Source organism: Neopelma chrysocephalum, unplaced genomic scaffold, assembly GCF_003984885.1.
Source record: "Neopelma chrysocephalum unplaced genomic scaffold, ASM398488v2 Primary Assembly neopelma1_144, whole genome shotgun sequence".
In the NCBI taxonomy this organism is placed as follows: domain Eukaryota; kingdom Metazoa; phylum Chordata; class Aves; order Passeriformes; family Pipridae; genus Neopelma; species Neopelma chrysocephalum.
In genome coordinates, this window is record NW_020897806.1 from 35,456 (window position 1) to 49,808 (window position 14,353).

At 70.6% G+C, this 14,353-nt stretch overlaps 1 protein-coding gene across 5 annotated transcripts; it reads right to left on the bottom strand.

The window, feature by feature from the left end:
* Window positions 1–229: 229 nt before the first annotated feature.
* Window positions 230–13,983, bottom strand: CAD (carbamoyl-phosphate synthetase 2, aspartate transcarbamylase, and dihydroorotase). 5 transcript variants are annotated; one of them, XM_027700289.1, is made up of 45 exons: window positions 13,899–13,983; window positions 13,542–13,681; window positions 12,663–12,792; window positions 12,323–12,465; window positions 12,064–12,205; window positions 11,430–11,601; window positions 11,142–11,327; window positions 10,935–11,047; window positions 10,686–10,831; window positions 10,465–10,596; window positions 10,044–10,277; window positions 9,740–9,961; window positions 9,206–9,394; window positions 8,893–9,017; window positions 8,680–8,813; window positions 8,491–8,603; window positions 8,138–8,388; window positions 7,812–8,058; window positions 7,603–7,701; window positions 7,262–7,486; window positions 7,005–7,187; window positions 6,700–6,918; window positions 6,438–6,605; window positions 6,182–6,364; window positions 6,004–6,108; window positions 5,675–5,923; window positions 5,399–5,480; window positions 5,070–5,236; window positions 4,759–4,923; window positions 4,547–4,678; window positions 4,260–4,461; window positions 3,991–4,181; window positions 3,782–3,922; window positions 3,577–3,672; window positions 3,365–3,506; window positions 3,196–3,246; window positions 2,702–2,746; window positions 2,436–2,590; window positions 2,249–2,323; window positions 1,941–2,153; window positions 1,618–1,743; window positions 1,373–1,528; window positions 1,191–1,292; window positions 1,005–1,099; window positions 230–353 (listed from the first exon to the last, which is right to left on the bottom strand). In XM_027700289.1, exons 1-45 carry the CDS (start codon window positions 13,981–13,983, stop codon window positions 251–253), a joined length of 6,774 nt encoding a protein of 2,257 aa, XP_027556090.1. In that variant the 3' UTR covers window positions 230–250. The 5 variants fall into 5 exon arrangements, with proteins under 5 accessions (XP_027556090.1, XP_027556092.1, XP_027556091.1 ...); XM_027700291.1 differs by lacking the exon at window positions 3,196–3,246; XM_027700290.1 differs by having other exon boundaries at window positions 3,476–3,506; window positions 8,138–8,603.
* Between the last annotated feature and the right edge of the window lie 370 nt (window positions 13,984–14,353).

Here is a 14,353-nt window from a genome sequence, read left to right on the forward strand (position 1 = left end):
CCCGGGCCCGGCCCTTACCGGCGGTGAGCGCCCGTGCCGCCCCGGGCCCGGCCCTTACCGGCGGTGAGCGCCCGTGCCGCCCCGGGCCCGGCCCTTACCGGCGGTGAGCGCCTGTGCCGCCCCGGGCCGCCGCGCCAGCAGCCGCCCGCAGCCCCTCCACAGCGCCGCCATGGCCCCGCGCGTCGCGGCGCGGTGACGTCACGCGGGAGTCGCGGCGCGATGCCGTGTGGCGAGCGGGGGCGTTTATTGGTCAGTAGCGGCCCAGCACCGTGGCCAGCAGCGCCATCCGGATGTACATCCCGTTCTCCGCCTGCCGGAAGTAGGCGGCGCGCGGGTCCGAGTCCACCTCCACGCTGCGGGGGGGGAACGGCGTCAGCGGGCACCGCCACGGGACCCCCGAGCCGGCGGGACCCCCGATCCCACCGGGACCCTGATCCCACCGGGACCCTGATCCCACCCCGGGATCCCTGATCGCACCGGGACACCTGATCCCACCGGCACAGGACCCCTGATCCCACTGGGACTCCTCACCCACCCCGGGACCCCTGACCCCACCGGGACCCCTGACCCCACCGGGACCTCCGAGCCACCGTGGGACCCAGCACCCCCCCGGGACACTGATCCACCGGGACCCCTGACCCCACCGGGACCCTGACCCCCTCAGGACCCCTCACACCCCCGGGACCCGTGATCCACCTTGATCCATCACCTCACCTGACCCACCGCACACCACAGACCCTGTCTCCCTCCAAACCCACCAAGCAACCGCAGCCCCCATCGCCCTGAGACCCCCTACCCTGCCCAGCACACTGCAGCCCCCGTGCCCCTGACCCTGCAGCAACAGCACAGACCCGGCTCCCCCAGAGCCCTCCACATCCCCACGCCCTGAGAACCCCCACTCCTGCCCAGTATATTACATAGCCCCATTCCCCCAGACACTACCCCTGAGCCCCCCACCCACCCAGCACCCTGCAGCCCCCCTGCCCCTGCTCCCCCCCCTCCACCTGATCTCGTTGACGCGGGGCAGGGGGTGCATCACCACCATCCTCTCCTTGGCACGGGTCATGATGTGGGGCGTGAGGATGAACTGCCCAAAGCACTGAGAGGGGACACACAGAGCCCTCAGCTGGGGCAGGGGACCCCCCCCACAGCCCCCGAGGGGCAGCAGGACCCGGGGTCCCCTCACTCACGGCCTCGTACTCCTCGGCCCGTTGGAAGCGTTCCTTCTGGATGCGGGTCATGTAGAGCACGTCCGTGTCCGGCAGTGCCTCCTCAACGCTCCCGAACTCCTCCTGGGGCGGCACCGTCAGCAGGGCTGGGGGCACAGGGCCAGGGGGGCGTGTGGGGCCAGCCCCCCAACCCCGCTCCTCACCTGCTGGATGCCCCTGGAGGCCACAAAGGTGGTGATGTCGGGGGGCATGCGGAGGCCGGGGGGGGTCACGTAGCGCAGCTTGATGCGGTACAGGGTGAGCAGGCGGGCCAGGGAGTGCACCGTGCGCCCGTGCTTCAGGTCGCCCACCATGGTGATCTGGGGAGAGCGCTCAGGTCAGCCTGGCCACGGCCCCCCCCAGGGCCCAGACGGGGCCCCTCGGCCCCCCCCAGCCCCCCCCAGCTCACCGTCATGCCGTTGACGGTGCCCAGCTCCTCGCGGATGGTGAAGATGTCCAGCAGCGCCTGCGTGGGGTGTTCCCCCACCCCATCCCCGGCGTTGATCACCGGCTTGCGGCAGTGCCTGGCGGCCAGCTGGGAGCACGGGCAGGGCAGGCAGGGGTGAGGGGCAGGCAGGGGTGAGGGCAGGCCCCACCAGCCCCATAGTGGCAGGACCCAAAGCCCATCTGGGGACCGTGTCTCTGCCCCACAGTGCAGGTCACCATCCTCACCATCAGGGCAGGGCCCCCAGAGCCTCTGGGACAGGATGCAGCCCCCCCAGCCCCTCTCACCTCGACAGCGCCAGGCTGGGGGTGCCGCAGCACCAGCACATCGGCGTAGCAGCACATGGTCTGCACAGAGTCGGCCAGGGACTCGCCCTTCTGCACTGAGGAAGTGGCCTCAGAGAAGGACAGGACGGAGCCGCCCAGCCGGCTCATGGCCGCGGCGAAGGAGCTGCTGGTCCTTGTGCTCGCCTCGTAGAACATGGTCACCATCACCTTCCCCTGCGGGGGCCATGCTGTCACCTCGGGGAGCCCGGGGCACCCCCACCCGGGACAGGGCTCCCTCGGGGCGCCGGGGGGGCAGGCGCACGGCTCACCTTGAGGATGTCCACGTTCCGCTCCTTCTGCACCAGCATGCGCAGGGTGTGGGCCAAATTGCACAGGTGGGACACCTGTGGGGACAGGGTGGCTCAGGGGGCGCAGGGGCACCAGGGCTTGGCCAGGGCGCAGGAGGCACCGCAGCCCCCATGGCCACCTGGTCCCCGTGCCCACCCGCCCAGGCACCTGGTCCTTGGAGAACTGCTGGACAGAGAGGACGTGCTGCCCGACGAGGGCGTTCCCCGGTAGGGAGGTCTGGAAGTGGGGGGAGCGCTGGGGGGAGGCCTGGCGTGGCAGGGGGCCCAGCGGGTAGAAGTGGCTGTCCTGGATCGCCGCCGCATCTGGGGCACCGAGAGCAGCTGGTGAGCCCACAGGGGTGCCCAGGGGAGCCCAACCACCTGCCGTAGGCCTGGGACCCCCACTGCGGGCCCCCAGATCCCCTCTGCACTCACCCAGCTCCGCTGCCTTCCTGCCGGCCTTCTCACGGGTGTCCTCGGCTGGGCGGGAGAGGGGAGCGGTGCCGTTAGGGGGGGTGGGCCCTGCCGTCCTCCCAGGGTGCTGCCGGCACGGCACAGCCCTCCCGGCACTCGGCAGCACCAGGCAAACCACGTCAGGGCTCAACGCCGGGGCGAAGGCCACCCAAGGACAGGCAGCCCAAGCCCCACGTAATGCTGCGCCCCTCTCCCCACGCACCCCACAATTCCCAATTGGCCGCCCCCCCAATCACACTGGCAAGCGAGGGGTCCCCGAGGTGCCGCGCGCGCCAGGGCGGGAGCGGAGCAGGCGGCACGGCCGTGCCCTGCCCCGCGGTGCCCGGCGCCGGGTGTGGGAAGGGGCCCGTGGCGGGCGGCGCGGGCGGCCCGGGGCCCGCACGGCACCCAGGGGAGGGGATGCACTCATGGGCTGCAGTCAGTGCCATTAGTGAGTCCCCCCCCCCCGACATTACCGGTGCCTCGGGCGCCCGGGCGGTGCGCGGCTGCTCCCAGCCTCTGGAACGCTGAACGGGACACAAGGGCCGGCGTCAGCGGGGCCGCCCGTCCGCGGCCCCAGAACCGGCCCCGGGCAGCGCCGTCCCCCCCCCGCCGCGCCCGCCGGCCCCGCCGCCGCCCCCCTACCTGGCAGCCCGGGGTCGGAGGCCCGGTGGATGCGGGGCGGGGGGTGGAAGCGCGTGTCGCCCGCGGGGCCGGCCCGGCGGGGGCTGGGGGCTCGTCCACGCAGGGTCTCACCAGCTGCCACGTGCCGGGGCCGCTCGGGGGTCTGCAACGAGAGACCCCGCTGGAGCCAGCACGGACAGGGACCCCCCGCCCGGCCCCGTGCATCCCAGTACCTTCACAACGTCCTTGACGGGGGCCACGTGTGGCGGCACCGCAGCTCCTGAGGGCCACTTCTTCACGTCTTGCCCGTAGCCAGGGGCCACCAGCACCTGCATTCGTACGGGTGATGGGGTTGGGGGTGATGGGGTCGGTGTGGGGGGACCCCTTTGGTGCTTGGGGACCCCGACAACACAAGGGAAAACAGACCCAGGGCCTTACCTGCCCGTCGATGTAGGCAACCTCCCCACGCAGGACCACCCTCCGCACCGTCCCCTTCACCTTCATGCCCTCAAAGGGGGTCCAGCGGGCCTTGGAGAAGGCCATGCAGCCAGGGATGATCCACTCGTGCTCCAGGTCCACCTGCCAGGACAGCGGGTCAGAGGCAGCGGGGCCAGGAGCAGACCTGGGGCGGGTGGGCAGGGACCCACCTCTACATAGGTGTCCTCCTGCGCCGGCAGCCCGAAGATCTTGCGTGGGTTCTCGTAGAGGCGCTGGACAATGTCCTCCACGCTGAGCCGCCCCTCGGACACGGCCGTCAGCAGCAGGGGCAGCATCGTCTCCAGGCCGGGGTACCCAGGGGGCGGCTGCTGGCCCTGCTTCTCCTCCAGCGTGTGGGGGGCTGCAGGACACGGCCAGTCACCGGGGGCTGTCCCCACCCCTCGTCCCCACCCCGCAGCCCCCGTCCCCCGGGGCTCACCGTGGTCTGTGGCGAAGCAGTCGATGGTGTCCATGTTCTCCCAGAGCGCCTCCACGTCCCGGCGGGTGCCCAGCGCCGGCCGCACGGCCGCACGGCCCTCCCCGAGGCGCCCCAGGTCGTCCTGGCTCAGGAAGAGGTGGTGCGGGGCCACCTCGCACGTCACCGGGAGGCCCCTCTGCTTGGCTGCCTTGATCAGGAGGATCTGGGGGAGCCGCACTCAGTGGGGGGGGAACACAAAGGGCCCCACACCCCGACCCCGGAGCCCGCCGTCCCCGCTCCCGGCTCACCTCCTCCCTGCGGGCCACGTGGCAGATGTGGACGGGGCGCTGGTACAGCTGGGCCACCATCAGCACGGCGGCCACCGTCTGCCGCTCGGCGTGGGCCACCACGGGCAGGTGCTGCGGCCACTGCTCCAGGTGCTGGGGGGGGGAAACGGGGCCGGTGGGCGCCGGCACCGGGAGCGGCTCTGCCCCGTGCCAGCCCCTGCCCGCCCGCCAACCTCCATCCACAGCGACACGTCGTCCATCCGCAGGCTGGAGAAGGTGTCGTTCAGGTACATCTTGAGCCCGGCAGCCGCCCCGGCAAGGGGCCCCAGCGCCCCGGCGTTCTCCGGGGAAGCCCCCAGGAAGAGGGCGAAGTCGCAGCGGGCCCCGGCCTCGGCCAGCTGTGGGGGGGGAAGTGGTGGGTGCCGTGGCAGGGCCAGTCCCACCCGGGGCAAGCAAGCCCACTGCAGGCAGCGAGCCCACCGTGGCTGGCGTGGCAGTGCGCAGAGAGGGGACGTGAACGTCAGGGCTGGCAGCGGCCCCTCACCTTCTGTGCCAGGGCGAAGGAGGCGGCGTCGGTGACGGCGGGGCTGGTGTTGGGCATGGCACACACCATGGTGATGCCCCCGGCCAGGGCGGCCGCCGTGCCCGACGCAAAGTCCTCCTTGTGGGTGCCGCCCGGCTCGCGGAGGTGGACGTGCACGTCGATGAGGCCTGGGGAGCGTCAGCCTCAGCATCGGCAGCCCCCCAGCCCCGGGGGACACGGCAGCACAGCAGGGAAACATCTCCTCTCCCTGCAGTGCTCAGGGACGTGCCCAGCCTGGCTACCAGTGCTGCTCCAGCCCCTGTTTCCCCCGTGGCCCCTGTCCCACCCACCTGGCAGACGGATGAGTTTCTTGGACGTCATGCAGTCCACGTGAATCTTCAGCGGGGGGGCTGCCCCGATCTGGCCCAGCGCCTGCAGAGACAGCAGCTGTGAGGCAGGATGACCCCAGGCCAGGGTAACAACGGCTGCCCGAGTCACACCCCAAAAGCAACCCCTGCACAGCGACGACCATGCGCCCCACAGCACCCACAGCAGGACTTCCACAACCTCCCTTTGCTCTCTTCCCCCCCACGCGCTCCCCGGGTCCCCTGCGTGTCCCAGCCCACCTCCACGAAGAGCTTGGTGCACTTGATGTCGATGATGAGGGGCACGGAGTAGTCGACGGCCAGGCGCCGGGTGCGGTACCCCTTGGTGACGAAGGAGGAGAGCCGGCGGCCCCCCGAGTTGCGCATGGACAGGTTGATGACCATCTCGAAGTGGTTCTCGGCCAGGTAGTCCAGGATGCTGCGCTGGGTCTCCCGGGCGCCGGCCTCGTTGCCATCGGCCTCCTCGAAGTGCCAGTCCACGGCCTTCACCTGTGGGCAGCGACCCCGTCAGGGCCCCCCCACTCCTGCCAGGGGGCAGAACCCCGGCCCCGCCAGCCCCCAGCCCCAACCTTGATGCCGTGCTCGGTGTAGAAGTCGGCGGTGCCCAGGCTGGCGTAGAGGTTGTAGCCAAGGGTCTCCAGCCTCCGCACCGTGGGCAGCAGCTCGCTCTTGTACTGCAACGAGACGGGGGCCCGTCAGAGGGCAGGGGGGAAACCCCGACCCCCCCAGCACGGTCCCCCCACGAACCTTGTAGCTGCCGATGGTCAGCAGGATGTTCTTCTTGGGGATCTTGAAGCCGGTGCTGAGCATGGCCTTCAGGTAGGCCTCGCAGCGGTTCTCCCCGAAGCAGGCCACCTCGCCCGTGCTCGTCATCTCCACCCCCAGCACCACGTCAGCGCCCGCCAGGCGCGAGAAGGAGAACTGGGGCACCTGGGGGGCGGTGGGGGGCTCAGGGGCTGCCCGGCCCCACACCCCAGCCTCGCCCCCACGGCCCCCCGCTCACCTTGACGCCTACGATGCCCCTGCCCGTCATCAGCCCCACGGGCTCCACGTCCTCGCCCATGATCACCTGGGTGGCCAGAGCCACCAGGTCCACCCCCAGGGTCTTGGACACGAAGGGGAAGGAGCGGGAGACGCGGACGTTGCACTCGATCACCTTCAGCTGGTCGTCCTGGGGGAGAGGGGATGGAATGAGGCACGGCTGGGGACACGGGGTGTTCTCCCACCGGCACCCTGTGCTCCAGCACGGCCCCCAGTCCCTGTACCTTGGCAATGAGCTGCAGGTTGAAGGGCCCTGTGACCTGCAGCTCCTGCCCGATGGCGTGGACAATGGCCTTGATGCGCTCCAGGGTCGTGGGGGTGATGTCCTGGGGGGGTGTCACCAGCGTGGCATCGCCCGAGTGCACCCCGGCGTTCTCCACGTGCTCCGAGATGGCGATGGCCACCACGACGCCGTCGCAGGCCACGGCATCCACGTCGATCTCCTGCGAGGGGGAACACGGTCACGGCCCGTCACGGGGGGACAGGGCTCTCGGGGCGCCCTGGGGCTGGAGCAGCCCCCTGGACGGACCTTGGCCTCCTGGATGAACTTGGAGATGACAACGGGCTGCTCCTTGGACACGGCCACGGCGTTGCTCAGGAACTTCTCCAGGTCGCTGTCCGAGTAGGCCACGTTCATGGCGGCCCCGCTGAGCACGTAGGACGGGCGCACGACGCAGGGGTAGCCCACCTTGCAGCAGAAGTACTTGGCCGACTGCGGGAGACAGAATCTCAGGAGATGCTCTGAGGGCCACCCTGAGCCACCCCAGCCCCCTCACCGGGCCCCACCTCCATGTCAGAGAGCTCCTTCCAGAGGGGCTGGCTGATGCCGATGGTGTCGAGCAGGCGGGAGAACTTGAAGCGGTTCTCGGCCGAGTCGATGGCCTCCGGGGACGTGCCCAGGATGCGGCACTGCTGCCGGTGCAGGGCCATGGCGATGTTGTTGGGCAGCTGCCCGCCCATCGACAGGATCACGCCCTCGGGGTTCTCCAGCTCGTAGATGTCCATCACCACCTGCGGCACCGCGCGGGGCAGGGGGATGGTTCGGACGGGGCCGTGGCAGCCCTCACCCAGTCCCACGGCGGGCAGAACCCCTCGCCCCACAGCAGGCAGGGCTCCAGCCCCCATACCTCAAAGGAGATCTCATCGAAGTAGAGGCGGTCGCACATGTCGTAGTCGGTGCTCACCGTCTCGGGGTTGTAGTTCACCATGATCGTCTTGAAGCCCATCTACTGGGGGTGGGACAAGGTGAGCCCAGGGCCCCCCAGCCCTCTCTGGCCACATCCTCTGAGCAAGGACACCCACCCCCCGTCCCAGAGGGCGCTGGGGCCCGCCCGACCTTGCGGAGCTCCTGGATGCAGCCCACGGCGCACCAGTCGAACTCGACGCTGCTGCCGATGCGGTAGACGCCGGAGCCGATGACCATGACGTGGGGCTCGTGGAAGGCCAGGTCGTGCTCGGAGCCGTTGTAGGTCAGGTACAGGTAGTTGGTCTGGGCCGGCCACTCCGCCGCCACCGTGTCGATCTGCTTCACCATCGGCAGGATCCTCAGGTCGCGCCGCATCTTCCGCACGGCCAGCTCGGTGCTGCGTGGGGCCGGGTGAGCTCCGGTACCGGGGCGGGGTGGGGGGACAGGGCGGGGGGCCGCCCCCCTCCCCAGCTCACCTGAGCACGGCCAGGGCCACCTGCTTGTCGGAGAAGCCGAGCTGCTTGGCGCGCTGGAGCACGGCGGGGGGCATGGTGCCCTGCCGGCCGCGGTACGACTCCAGCAGCACCGCGTGGTCCGCGATGTTCTTCATCTTGTGCAGGAACCAGCGGTCGATCTTGGTCAGCTCGTACAGCCGCTCGATGGAGTAGCCGGCCCGCAGCGCCGCCGCCAGCACAAAGATCCGCTTGTCCGTCGGCGTCTCCAGCTCCTGCCGGGCCGGAGGGGTGAGCGGGGCTGGGGAAGGTGGGTGGCCACCTCTCCCCCAGGGCCGCACCAGCGGCACACACACCCCCCGGACCCCGGCGCTCACCACGTCCGAGGCCGGCTTCACCATGTGGTCAAAGCCCACGCAGTTCTCATCCACCATCCTCAGCGCCTTCTGGAAGGCCTCCTCGAAGTTCCTCCCGATGGCCATGACCTCCCCTGCGGAGGGAGGGGTGAGCGGCCGGACCCCACGCCCACCCCTGCGCCCGCGGGCGCCGCTGCCCCCCGCGCTCACCCACGCTCTTCATGGAGCTGCCGATCTTGGTGCTGACGCGCAGGAACTTGCTGAGGTCCCAGCGCGGGATCTTCACCACGCAGTAGTCCAGGCTGGGCTCGAAGTTGGCCGTGGTGGAGTTGGTGACGGAGTTCCTGGGGAGGGGACGGGGGTCAGCGGCCGGGGCTGTCCCACTGCGGCAGCACCTCATCCTGTGCCGCAGCAGCACCTTACCTGAGGACGGGCAGGGGGATGCCCAGGGCCAGCTTGGCGGCCACGTAGGCCAGCGGGTAGCCGGTGGCCTTGCTGGCCAGGGCTGAGCTGCGGGAGAGCCGGGCGTTCACCTCGATGATGTAGTACTGCGGGCAGGGGGTGGGCAGGGTCAGCGGGTGCCGTGGGACGCGGCGACACGGCCGGACCCGCCGGATCCCAGAGATGCCACAGCACAGGGAGGCACAGACTCGTGGGGCAGAACCCGGAGCACCCCACGGTAGGGCTGGACAGGGGCTGGGAGTGGGAGCCAGGACTTTCAGGGAGCTGCTCGTACCTGCTCCGACTCGGGGTTGAGGGCGAACTGGATGTTGCACTCGCCCACGATGCCCAGGTGCTGCACCACCCTGATGGCCGTGCGCCGCAGCATGAAGTACTCGGCGTCGTTGAGGGTCTGGCTGGGAGCCACCACGATGGACTCGCCCGTGTGGATCCCCAGCGGGTCCAGGTTCTCCATGTTACACACCTGGCAGTGGAGGGGGGGTCGCTGTGAGCTGGGGGTTCCCCAGCACCCCACGTGCTGTCCACAGCAGGTCCCTCCCAGCTCCCACCACATCCTCCCCTGCCCAGCCAGGGCTGAAACACGAGCCCCTGGGACACCCCATGCGTTCAGCCCACCCAGAGCAGGGGGGGTGCAGGGCTCTGGCTCACGGGGTGCAGCTCCCAGCGGCACACAGGAGCTGTGCCAGCACCACGGGAGGCACAGGGGAGCTCTCCCTGGGGATAGGGGCCAGCAGGAGCCCCCCACCCCCAGCACCTGCCCCACGTCCATCCCCCCTCAGTGGCCCGGAGGTCTCCCCCCATCCCATACCGTGACACAGTTGTTGTAGGCGTCCCGCACCACCTCGTACTCGATCTCCTTCCAGCCCTTGAGGGACTTGTCCACCAGCACCTGGGAGGTGTGGGTGAAGGCCTGGCTCACCAGGGCCACCAGCTCCTCCCGGTTGTTGGCGAAGCCGGAGCCCAGCCCCCCGAGGGCGTAGGCAGAGCGCACCAGCACCGGGTACCCCAAACGCTCGGCCGCCGCCTGCGCCTGCAGGGAACAGAGGGGCGACGGTGGGAACGGGAAGAACGGGCCCCTGCCCCGCCCCGCGGCCCCGCAGCCCACCCCGAACCTGCTCCAGGGAGGCCGCGGCCTCGCTGGGCGCCACGTGCTCCCCGATCTCCTCCATCTTCTCCGCGAAGGCCTTGCGATCCTCCGTCATCTCGATGGAGGCCACGGGGGTGCCCAGCACCCGCACGTGGTACCGCTCCAGCACGCCCGCCTTGGTCAGCTCCACCCCGCAGTTCAGGGCCGTCTGCCCCCCAAAGGTCAGCAGCACCCCGTCGGGGCGCTCGTTCCGGATCACCTGGGGGGCACCGGGGACAGAAACCACGGCGGGTCTTGCGTCCTCCTCCAGCTGCCGCCACGCCTGTGCTGCCCACCGAGTCCCTTCCGCTCCCACCCAGCCCTCCACACACCATCCCTTCAGCCACCCCCCAGCCCAGCCATCCCTGTGCCCCCAAACTGCCCCGCCGGTGCCCCAGGGCGCTCACCTGTGCCACGTACTCCGGGGTGATGGGCAGGAAGTACACCTTGTCTGCCAGCCCCTTGGAGGTCTGCACCGTGGCGATGTTGGGGTTGATCAGCACCGTCTGGATGTTCTCCTCCCTCAGCGCTTTGATGGCCTGGTGGGGAACAGAGGGGTCACGGCTGGTGGCTGGTGGGTGACCCCAGTGACCCCCACCGCTCCCCGTGCCCTGCGGTGGGTGCTCACCTGTGACCCTGAGTAGTCGAACTCTCCTGCCTGGCCGATGGAGAGGCCGCCGGAGCCCAGGATCAGCACCTTGCGGGGCCGGGCCACGTCTGGGCCTCCCGCCGGCGCCTGGGTGTAGGTCAGCCAGTCCCGCAGGCGCTCCCGCACTGGGGGAACACGGCACACTGGGGACAGGGCCACGGGGACCCCGGGCACAGCCCTGTCCCGCAGCCTCTGCCCCACGGTCCTGCCCCTCACGCTCACACCCACCCGTGCGGGCTCCGCCGTCCCCGTTCTGCAGGTCTCGCGCCGCCTCCACGAAGACATCGAAGAGCCCCTCCAGGTCCGTGGGTCCGGCACAGTGCTCGGGGTGAAACTGGACGCTGCGGAGGGGGTCAGGCAGGGCACAGCCCCGGGGCCCCCCCCTGCACCCCCGGCCATGGCCCCACAACCCCCCGGCCCTCCCCCTGCGCCCACCTGAAGAAGGGCTTGTGCTGGTGGACGAGGCCCTCGTTGGAGCCGTCGTTGGCGTTGGTGAAGAGCGGGGCCCAGTCGGGGGGGAGGCCGCCCGTCTCCACCGCGAAGCCGTGGTTCTGCGCCGTCATGAAGCAGCGCTGTGTGTCCTCGTGCAGGCACGGCTGGTTGTGCCCACGGTTCCCGTACCTGGGCAGTGGGACGGGTGTCAGGCGGCCCCGGCAGCCGGGACCCCACGGTGACCCTGGCCCCAGCTCCCCACGGTGACCCCGGCCCCAGCTCCCCACTCACTTCATCTTGTAGGTGCGGGCGCCGAGGGCCAGGGCAAGCAGCTGGTGCCCCAGGCAGATCCCAAAAACCGGCTTGGGCTGGGGCGCATCCAGCACCCGGCGCAGGCTGGACACCGTCTCCTGGCAGAGCTGCGGGTCCCCAGGGCCATTGCTGATGAACAGCCCGTCAAAGTCTGTGCCAAGAGAGCAGTGGGGTCAGAGTGGGGCCCCCCAAGGTCCCCACTGGGTCACAGCAGCCCAGCAGTGAAGCACCCTGAGCCCCCAGCCCCCACAACACCTCAGCAGGGTCACACCAAGACGCTCTGACCCCGCAACACCCGTACCAGTGGCAGCAACGGCCCCCCCAGCCCACCACGACTTCCCTTGCAGTCACATTAGGGCCCCCCAGTACCACAGTCCAGAGCCCCTCAAGGCAATCCCAGCAAGGCACCCCGAGCCCACGGCCCCCCTCCTGCAGTGCCACACTGAGGGCCCTGAACCCAAAAGCCACCAGGAAGGACGACACCAAGACTCCACAGACCAGGACATAGGTGCCTGCTGCCCCCAGCACCAACCAAGCAGGCAGTTCCAGACCCCAGCTCCAGACCCCACTGAGGGGTGGGGCCCCAGGACATCCCTGGCCGGTGTCCCCTCACCTGCAGTGTCCAGCGGGTGGTCCCAGGGCACCACGGTGACGGCGGCCCCCAGCCTGCACAGGCACCGCACCTGGTTGTTCTTGAGGCCGCAGTCGAGGACCGTGATGCGCAGAGACCCGCCGGGGTTGAACACTTGTGGCACCTGCGGGGTGTGGGGGTGGATGGCCCGGTGCCCCGTGGGGACCAGCCCCCCCAGGAGGGGCTCTGCAGCCCCCACCGCTGCCCCCCGGCCCCGCTCAGCCCTCCCCTCCCCTCGCACCTTCAGCGACACCTCCTGCACCAGGTGCCGCTTGTTGGGGTCCTCAAAGGACAGGTTCTCCTCGGGGGTCCCGTCCGGCACCAGCTTCCCCAGCAGCGACCCCTTCTCGCGGATCTTCTTGGTCAGTGCCCGGGTGTCCACCCCTGCGGGAGGGCTGTGAGACACAACCCCACGGCCCTGGCCCGCCCCAGCGGGACCCTGCGCCCCAGCAGCATCATCACCCCCAAATCCCAACACTGGGTTGACCTCCATGGGGGCAAATCCCAACACAGAGATGGGACCAGCTCAGAACCCACAGACCCCCAACCCCCAGCCCGCCCCGCAGTCTCCCCAGTCCCACCTTCCAGCCCGGGGATGTTCTGCTCCTTCAGCCACTGGTCCAGGGAGCGGGACGCGCTCCAGTGGCTGGGGGTCTCCGAGCACTCGCCCACCACCAGTGCAGCCACGTGGATCTTGCTGGACTCGAACCACTGGGGGAGCAGGGGATGAGGAGCAGGGCCAGGGGGACGGTCACCAGCCCAGAGAAGTCCCAGGAGACACAGACCCCATCCCTGGCCCACAGTATGGGACCAGCCCCCCCCAGTGCTGGGCTGCCACTGCCCCCACCTCGTCCCACACCCATCCCGGCGAGGCTGAGCCCTGGTCCAGGGGAGGGCTGCTGACAGCAAGACCCCCAGGGTCAGCGTGGGGAGGTCAGCACAGCACGGCCACAACGGGCCTGGACTCTGCCCTGGGATGAGCAGCCTGGAGGCTGAGGGGGTGGGAGGGGGCTGGGGCCTCGAGTGCTGCCTTGCCCTGGGGGGCTGGGACCCCCACTCTGCAATGGAGCCCTGGCAAGGACGCACACACAGCCCCACTCCCCAGGGGCTGCAAGGGCACCCCAGTCCCAGGTCTCCCCCTGCCCAGACCCAGTCCTTGGCATGTCAGAGCGCCCTGGACTCTGCTGTGGCTCTGGCCTGGCAGGATCAGAGTCAAGCCTCTACCTGCCACGACATGCCACTCGCTGCCCTGCCCTGGCACCCTGTGCCATCCCGTCATGGCACTCTGTGCTGTCCTGGCACTCTGTGCTGTCCTGCCCTGGCACGTCATGCTGTCCTGCCCTGGCATTCTGTGCTGTCCTGCCCTGGCACCTCGTGCTGCCCGTCCCGCCCTGGCACCCGGCACTGTCCCATTCAGCCACCACGACGGGACACGCTGCCCCCCGGCCCCCCTCGCTCACCCTGCTGAGGCCGAAGGCGTCGGGCTCGTCCCGGGGCACCCCGTAGTTGCCGACCAGCGGGTAGGTGAGCACCAGGACCTGCGCCTTGTAGGAGGGGTCGGTGAGGGCCTCGGGGTACCCCACCATGCCGGTCTGGAACACTGCGCGGGGATGGGGATGGCGGTGATGGGACGTCCCGCCGCGGGGCACGGAGCCGGGCCGATCTCGGGGGACTCCGAGAAGAGGGAGTCCCCGGGCCGGACCAGACCGGACCGGAGCCGCCGTTCCCTCCCCTCCCCGCCGCCGGACTCGGGCCGCCCCCCGACATCCCGACATCCCGACATCCCGACATCCCGGCCCCGGCCCGGCCGCACTCACCGACTTCCCCGGCGGCGGCGGCCCCGGCGGCCCCGAAGGGGCGGCCCCGCAGCACCGACCCGTCCTGCAGCAGCAGCCGGGCCATGGCGGCGCCACGTGCGCTCCGGCGGCTCCGCGGCGGGCACCGAGCGGCGGCGAGCGGGGGCGGCGGGAGGATCCGGGGCGGGGCCGCGCCGGGACCGCCCCGGGGAGGGGCGGTGGCACCTGGAGCACCGGCCGGGGGGGGATCCGGGGGGCTCTGGGGGGCTCCGCGGGGCGGGGGCGGGAGGGGAGGGGGCGCAGCGACCCGGGACCCGAGGGCGGGTGCGCGGGGAACGGCGGAGTGCGGGCGGCGGGGCCGGGGCGGGAGGGGACCGGGCTGAGCTGCGCCGGGGCGGGACGGATGTGGAGCCTGGATGGTCAAAGAAGTTTTAAGGCGAACAATAACAATACCGCGCGGAATTTATAGAGTTGTA